Raw genomic sequence first — 8,877 nt, forward strand, 5'->3', positions numbered from 1 at the left:
GTTTGCTCTTCAGTCATCTCTGACAAATAGTGCATTACCAACCAAAACTGAAAGGAAAAGCAAGGAAAGTGAGGGAATCTGTTTCCATCTTACATTTATGTTTCTTTGTGAAGCTGCTAAACTTTCAGTATGAAGGCAGCTATAGACATAATGAGGTGTATTTGTATAGAATAACAGCCAGAGCTCTCAACACATTTTTGCTTTTAATAAAGTCCATTAAGAGCTAAAAACAGCAGGAAACATAAATCACCAACTGGCAACAGTCTGAATAAGTTCCAGAATAACCCTCTAGTACAAACCCCAGAAATCCTTCATTTTTAAGGCTGTTCTAATTTTATCTTGAGGTTAACCATTTGTATCTGGCACTTTTCTGGCAATCTTTCCAAAGCCAAAATTTTCCCTATAAAGTGATTAAAGTACCTATGCATATTGTTGATCATAACCTGAAACGGATAATTCAGTGTCTTCTGGTGCTTGTCATCTTTTCAACAAATGGATATTACAATGTGCACTTAAAACATGAAATAGTTTTTCTTCTCAAAGAAAAAAAAAAATCACCTTTCATTATTGTGAAGAAGGTCCTTGAGGCACCCAGGGGTACACAAATAAATGCATCTCAACTTTGCCTGCATAATTCAACAGTTACTCCTGGTGTATACCAAAAAGTAGGCTTTGACCATCTAAGCTGACTATAGATTTGACTCACATCCATCATTGTCTATAATAAAGCCCATTATATTCCATGGGACTTTTAGTATGCAACAGCTAGGCCTGAGAGGAGCTTTCCCATGCAATATTGGAACTCAAAAATAGCTTGAAACTAGAGTTTCTGTAGGGACACAAAGTTTTAAGAAAAAAAAAATGGAACTGCTGATCAAAGAGGCAGCAATATTGGTTGTCATGGGCACTTAACCTCTCTGTGTCTTCGATCTGATTTAGAAACAGTACAGATTTGAAGCCAGTCCCTTCTAACCCAGCTAATTTCCAAACTGCAAGTTAAGTTAAGCAGGAGAGAGTTACTAGAGCTACTGTCCTGCTTTTTACATTTTGTTTTTGTTTTGGGAAAAATGTTGAATAATCAAATTCTGGTCCTAGGACAGAACAGGTAACTAGCTGAACTCTCCACTCTTTAGCAGTCTAGAAAAAAACATTGCAATAAAACTAGAAGCTGCAATATAGTTCAAATCTTGTTGCACTGAAAGGCACAACTAGGAAGGAGGCAAAAGCCTTTCTGAGCTCAAAGAACAGTTCTGTTGTCTGCAGGCTTGTAGAGTTAGATCTGGACGTGGTTCTTTCTTTTAAAATTATTTGGAAGAAAGCACAGGTCTGCGTGAATGATATAAAACAAACTGAACCTTTTCACTAGGAACTTTGCAATGACAGATTTCCAAAAAGCATGTTGTTTTCAAGCCACAAACAGAACAAAATGTCCTGTCATAACCGAATCGTTCATGTGATTCCTACCCTAAGTAAGCAAAAACAAAAAGGTTTTGTTTGTTCTGCTGTGAAACAACTGCAGGTCATAGCTCTGGCTTGGATGAGAACAAGAGAAAAGAGAATATTTCTGACTTTGGCAGTGCTTCTATGTCACCTTGCAGCCCAGCATCTGCCTAAGGGATGTCAGCCCAATACAGCCTACTATACAAACTGCTCGCACTGCCCACACCAGAAATGCTGCAAAACTTACATAGCTAACAGACATTAGTTAACTGGCATTTACTAATACACAGAATAAAGAAACAGTGTGCACTTCCATGGTACCTTTCTTTTTAAAGTCAGAACAGTTTTGCCTCAAAAGCTGCCTAAGACTTCTACTTAACTCCCATTTACTAGATTAGGAAACTGAAGCATGACTTCTCTCTCAGCCACAAACAAAAAATCCCACTCAAACTGGGAAGAGAATCCAGGTTCGATGCTACAGTGAGGAGTCCATTTTTCTCCTCCCCTAATTGCTCCTTCATTTACAGTTACTTTTGCTTGGATTTTTTAATAAGGAAGAGGCCAGATTCAGGTAAAGCCACAAGAAGGTGCATACATGATCCTTTATGACAGAAGATGGCTCCTTAAGTCAGCTTTTGCCTATGTAAGCTACTGAATCATAGATTAGTTTGGCTTGGAAGGGACCTTAAAGATCATCTAGTTCCACCCCCCCTGCCCTGGGCCAGGACACCTCCCCCCAGACCAGGTTGCTCAAAGCCCCATCCAGCCTGGCCTTGAACACTTCCAGGGATGGGGCATCCACAGCTTCCCTGGGCAACCTGTTCCACTGCCTCACCACCCTCACAGTAAAGAATTTCTTCTTAATATCTAATCTAAATCTACCCTGTTCCAGTTTAAAACCATTACCCCTTGTCTTATCACTACACTCCCTCATAAAGAGTCCCTCCCCAGCTCTCCTGTAGGCCCCTTTAGGTACTAGAAGGCTGCTATAAGGTCTCCCCAGAGCCTTCTCTTCTCCAGGCTGAACAACCCCAACTCTCTCAGCCTGTCACCATAGGAGCAGTGCTCCAGCCCTCTAATCATCATCATGGCCCTCCTCTGGACCCACTCCAACAGGTCCACGTCCTTATGTTGGGGGCCCCAGAGCTGGACGCAGTACTCAAGGTGGGGTCTCACCAGAGCGAATTAGGGGGGCAGAATCACCTCCCTTGACATGCTGGCCACCCTTCTTTTGATGCAGCCCAGGATGCAGGTGGCTTTCTGGGCTGCAAGAGCACATTGCGAGGTCACATTGAGCTTCTCATCCACCAAGACCCCCAAGTCCCTCTCCTCAGGGCAGCTGTCCATTCATTCTCCGCCCAGCCTGTATTTGTGCATGGGATTGCCCTGACCCATGTGCAGGACCTTGCACTTGGCCTCATTGAACTTCATGAGGTTTGCACGGGTCCACCTCTCAAGCCTGTCCAGGTCCCTCTGGATGGCATCCCCTCCCTCAGCCTTTTCCACATCCCAGGTAACCAGGTCTCCCATTTCCTTCCTGAGTGGGCCTACTTTTCCCTAGTCTTCCTTTTATCACTGATGTACCTATAGAAGCTTTTCTTGTCGCCCTTGATGTCCCTGGCCAGATTTAATTCTATCTGCACTTTAGCTTTCCCAACCTGATCCCTGGCTGCTCAGACAACTTCTCAGAATTCCTCCCAGGCTACCTGTCCTTGCTTCCACCCTCTATAGGCTTTCTTTTTCTGTTTGAGTTTTTCCATGAGCTCCTTGTTCATCCATGCAGGCCTCCTGGTGGTTTCGCCTGACTTCCTCTTTGTTGGGATGCATCACTCCTGAGCTTGGAGAAGGTGATCCTTGAATATTAACCAGATTTCTTGGGCCCCTCCTCCCTCCAGGGCTTTATCCCATGGTACTCTACCAAGCAGATCCCTGAAGAGTCGGCTCTTCCAAAGTCCAGGGTAGTAAGCTTGCTGTGCACAGTCCTTGCTGCCCTAAGGATCTTGAACTCTACCATTTCACGGTCACTGCAGCCAAGGCTGCCCCTGAGCTTCACATTCCCCACCAGTCCCTCCTTATTGGTGAGAACATGGTCCAACATCAGAAGGTCCAGAATCAGAAATCAAGATCTTCCCAGCCTTCAGGAGTGATGCGACCCTTAAGGGTGAGGTAGCTTTCTATCTGTGCCATTTCTGTTCTGCACTGCAAAAGTCAATGCCACATCTCCACCTGTCCCCAGTGACCTTGGGGCATAACAGAGGCTGCAGGAATGATGTGGTTTTGGCATTTACAATAACCACATTTGTGCCTATCCACCGTCACTCAGGATGGTTGCTCATTAAATGTTCCTCCTGCCACCACACACCTGTAGAGCAATCAGACCCAGACCCATTTTTTTTTTCTTGAGAGAATAACTTCAGCTCATACAAAACAATTCTAAATATGTTGCTGATGCCAAAGATCTCCTGAAAATGTTTCCCACATGCATTTTGCAGTACTTGGATTAAAGCAAGTGTATTTATTGCCATATTTGGATAGAGAAAGAGAAAAGACACTATACAACCTCACCTTAAACATCCCAGCTCCAATATTAGACAGGCTTTTACCCCCCTGCCATTATTTGCAGAAGATCAGGGATAATGTTGCTAGGCTTGACAGTAAAGTGCACTATGATCTGGCCAGCTAGCATGTAAATATTTACAGATAATCTGATTTGCCTGGAAAGAGACTCAGGATTGCATATTCTTAAATCAAAGCTTTTTTTTTTTCATTCCACTGCTTGTGAAAAATGCTGCAAAAGTATCAGAAACAAGCAAGCAAAAGATACACTTTATTTCCTAGAATTCATTTTGACTCTAAAAAAAGCAAAAGATACACTTTTTTGTTTCCTAGAATTCATTTTGACTCTAAAATTATCTGTGCAAAATACACAGGCACATACAAATGTATAAGATAAAGACAAAGAACTGGTCTTTGCATCATCATCATACACAGCTTGGTACGTTAATGGTATTATGTTTAGTATTTCTGCTGGGCTGTCTGTGCTCCCCTTACTAAATAAAGCTCTCCCCATCTATGCAGTTCAGAACCGAGCATTCCTCTACCCAGACAGGATGCTTTGGAGTATTTTGAGACAATGACTGCCAAGAATTATCACAAACTGCCAAAGCAGAATGTGTGTTGGGGGAGGGTGAAACTGGTTTTGTGAAACAAGTTGCAAAAGCAGCGATGCCCTACCTGCGCCCAGTTGCTGAAGACCTGCCCATTTCCTCCATAAGTGACAAGCTCCTGAGGAAACTGAAAAAGACAATTTAACAATAAGGCAAACACTTTGAAACATTTCACTGTATCTCCAAGCTATTTTTTAAATCTCAATAATAAATCTTTTCTATAGCTTATTGCATCAACACTCTCTAGATTCTTGAAATCAGAAAATAGCATCAAAAAAGTGATAATTTAAGAAAAAACAAAAATTATTTTTCAAAATGAGATGCTTGCTGTTGTTACAATGGTATTTTGGATGCAGAATGCTATGTAGCGATTCCTGGAGTGCAGTTTCTGTAACAGACAGACGTCTCAGTAAACTCCCTTAAACAGGGACTGAGTGGACTTACAGTTCGGTTGCTACTGGCATTTAGAGCTGGAAGAGTCTACGGCCAGCAGGGCATAGTTGCACGGCCTCTCCCCTGCCATTTGTAAAAAGATGAATGACACTGGGTAGTGCTTGTAATGATGGACTTTGGTCCTGTAATCATCTGGTAAATCTATCCTTGGAGGCTGAGCCTTCAAAGATACAGGAAACATCAGCACTAATTTTTCAACATATGTTGTAGAAGCAACGTACTAGAGCTGAGCTCTACCCATCTCACAGACAGTGACCAAGCTCCTGTATATCGCAAGAGCTGGAACGAGCCTTGTTGGTGTTGCAGGAGGCCTCAGAGGTCTGAGTGAGGACCAGGACCCACCATGCAGGATTAACAACTGCACACAGCAGGAAGCTAAAGAACTTAATCAGAAGGACACCAAACCCCAGGAATCTAAACATAATCACAAGAAAAGTATAGAATCACCTTTAGTCCCTTGCAGGCTTCGCCTCACAGAAGTGGACACTCTAGCACACCACTCTGTCAGGAGGCTGCCTTGGCAATACCAAAATTGGCCTGCTTAGCTAACGCACGGCAGCCAGCTCTATAGGCGCAGCGACTGGCACCTACCTTGGAGCACAGAACCAGCAAAAGGCCTATGAACAACTAAAATCCTATTCAATCCGTGGGAGGAGGAACATCTGCAAAAGGATTAATTTCACCTATATGCCTAAATTCTTCAGTTTTTACGTGAAAGCACATACAGAAAGTAGCTTGCACATTTGCTGCTGCCCTATGAATCCAGCTTCCTTATTTTCACCGTGCCTTACCTGAGCCACTGAGGGATCCAGATTGTTCATGATCATCAACATAACAGCAGCAGCTGATTTGGTCTTGCAGGGGTAGTCTCCTATGGGGTACGCTCTGAAAGGGTAGTCACAAAAATTTAGGAGAGAAATTCCAGCTCACAAGGACAACCACAACAACACACCCCACAGAAACATCCCTGCATGCCAACACACCCATTGGAGTTGCAGGCTTTTATTCAGGGTTGGGGGAAGGAGAAAGTGCAGATCTGAAATGAAATATGTACCTTAACAGTTAAAACCTGATTTGCCTGTTATCAGAACTAAGCAAAGAACAAAATTATATCCAGCTTATCATTTGCTGAATCAACCTGGTTATAAATAAGGTGGCCAAAAGCTCTCATTGTTTTTTAACTGGATATTTTGGGGGATGCTAGAACTGGCCTTTGTCACACAGCTGCCAGGCTAAGCAGCTACATCCTGCAACACCAAGGGAAATAGCATCAGTGGAAGTTGCCTTCAGACTCATCAGCCCTTGTTATTTAAGATCCTATCTAAGAAAAACACCCAGCTTGAATTTCAGTTCCAAAGAAACTCTCAAAACCTGAACTAGTTAGGAGAAATATCAGTCTTTTTACTGAATAAGATGCATTTCATCCAGAAAGCTGAGGTGAGGTATGGGAAAGCCTCGCAAAGGTATCCTGCATCAGGTTTCCTAGCACTAATGTGTTTCAATGCCACCTGCTGCGATCATCTGTTATCTTCTCCTCCACCATCTGCTTTTTATATCAAATTGCTCTAAAACCTCTAGTCCTAGATTTATACTGTAGCTCTTCAGGGCAGGGACAGTTCCTTTACTGTGTTTGCACAGGTCTTAGTACAATTGTGCTGAGGCCTCTCAGGTATGACACCAAAAGGAAGTATAACCATGGAGCAAGAGTTTTGCTCTTTCACTTTCTGTAAGCAACACCACCACTGCAGATGCTGGAAATTCCTAAAGGTAGATAGGATCATTTGACACGGTTTCTAAATTATCTTCCTTTTATTGGGCAATAGATCTTCAGTGGCTGCACATTTGCTTTGTACAGAGAAGACAACTGAAAAGGTTAGGCTAAAGTGCACCAACTACAAAAAATTTGGACATCCACTGACCAGCTCATGAGCCAAGATCTGGAATGTATATTCTACAGATTTAGCAAAAGGACTCCTCCCATGATCATATGTACTTTATCCTAGTTTTTTTACACCAGGATACTAACACAAAGGCCTTGTAGTCATTGCCAAACCAGGAAGAAAAGCATTTGGGTTTCTCCACCATACTTTATTAGTGTTTTCTGTTTTTCTAAGCTTGATGTGATAAAATAACAGGATTTCTGTGGAATGATAACAATTCATCAAGAGGAGCTATTTGCACATAATATTGCTTGGAACATAAAACCCCTAAAGTTCAGATATCAGCTGAGCGTGCCGGTATGGGAACATGGCTGTCAAATGGAACAGAACCAAGCTGGACTGTGCTCCCTGGGACATGCAGAACAAAAAAAATCAAATACTACCAGACTTCAGAACAAAAGGCATTTTCTTAATCTGAGACTGTAAGAATCTATTAGAAAGAGTGATCAGTGAAATGGTCACAAAGAAAAAAATATTTGAAGCTAACACAGTCGCTGATGCCAGTGTTGGAAACAAGCTGGTGGACTGCCTCATCCAAGACTACTTGGAAGGTGCCCTCATCTGCAGTTCAGGACTAGGATCCTATGAAATCCAGCTCTGCAATATCTTTCAGACAGTCTTCCCGTTGTCCTACCCTTCGCTGAATTCTGCAAGAGCTGACCCCACACTAGTATGGACAGCACAGAAATATAGACGTGTGGAAATCAGAGTGCTTTCTAGTTGCTTGCTTTATTCAGATTTCTGTACAGACATTAACCAGGCCCCTGCTGGATGCAAAAAGGAATCAATCAGTCCAAAAAAAGCAGCTAGCCCCTGGCAGCCCTCTCTAAAACTGTTCTGCTTCACAAGCATTAGCCCCATCAGCCCTAGAATGAAGTGATTCTCCAAGATCAACAGGCACAGCATATTACACACCAGGGTCAGATACAGGTTCCAATGACAGAAAAATGTACTGTCATTCTTTTAAGCCCAGAAAGCCTTCTCTGGAACTCTGGGAAACAACCAGCCACTCACAGCAGGTCTCAACTCATCTGATCTTACCTCTTGGTTCAGCTGAGACTTGACTTGCAGCAGCTCAGGACTACTGCAAGTTTTCTGTCCAGGTTGCAATCAGAGGTCTCTGAGTAATGACTGGCCTCTAGAAACTAAAACTTGCCATGGGTCAGAGCATTTGGATCTCTGTGTATGGCAAAGATGGCATTACCAAGCACACAACCTTGCACAGTCCTTTCCCTGTGTTGAGTGGTGCTGAGCTTTCCAGCAGCGAGACTGTCCTGGCCCAGCCATAGCCTATTGAGAAGTGTACATGCTGTCTCCTTACTAGTCCCATGGGACTCTCATGAGGACAGAGAACAGGATGAAAGTTGAAGGATGGAGGATTGCCGTTACACAGTATCCTCCCTGGAAATGAAACCACTGCTATCTAATGATACACAGAACATCCAATTTATTCAGATGATGCACTTCATTAATATGTTATGATGACTTCTACAAGAGGTAAATTAGGACACAGCAATGCCACTACTTAAAGGTCAGCTTCACAGGTGAAAGCTGGTAAGCAAATGGCAGCCAAATACAATGGGAACCATCCAGTCCTTACCTCATCTCAATATCTGGAAAGAATCTGTACATATAGATATGGCCGTACAGCCGGAGCTCTTCAGCAAATTCCAGTGCCAGCTTCTTTTGTATTTCAGGTGGGAAATAACGCAAGGCATTGCGCAAAGCCAGCTGCCAAAAAAAACCCAAGAGAGACAAAAATCGATGTAAAAGAGAAATGGAGGTAAATGGGTGGCCCTGAACTATAATCAGAGTCAGCTGGAAGCCTGCCTAAGCTATCACAAGGACAACATAATTTAAAAGGCCAAGCTCACACC

The 8,877-nt window shown here is 43.0% G+C and overlaps 1 protein-coding gene across 1 annotated transcript in view; it reads right to left on the bottom strand.

Moving 5' to 3' along the window:
• UROC1 (urocanate hydratase 1) overlaps window positions 1–8,877 on the bottom strand; it is a 44,132-nt gene that overhangs the window by 28,462 nt on the left and 6,793 nt on the right. The window contains exons 2-5 of the mRNA XM_009889888.1: window positions 8,601–8,731; window positions 5,852–5,945; window positions 4,675–4,734; window positions 3–47 (exon numbers count right to left, since the gene is read on the bottom strand). Of these exons, the coding sequence (XP_009888190.1) occupies window positions 3–47; window positions 4,675–4,734; window positions 5,852–5,945; window positions 8,601–8,731 (330 nt within the window). The remainder of the gene's footprint in view (window positions 1–2; window positions 48–4,674; window positions 4,735–5,851; window positions 5,946–8,600; window positions 8,732–8,877) is intronic.

Source organism: Charadrius vociferus, unplaced genomic scaffold, assembly GCF_000708025.1.
Source record: "Charadrius vociferus isolate BGI_N301 unplaced genomic scaffold, ASM70802v2 scaffold257, whole genome shotgun sequence".
Classification (NCBI taxonomy): Eukaryota; Metazoa; Chordata; class Aves; order Charadriiformes; family Charadriidae; genus Charadrius; species Charadrius vociferus.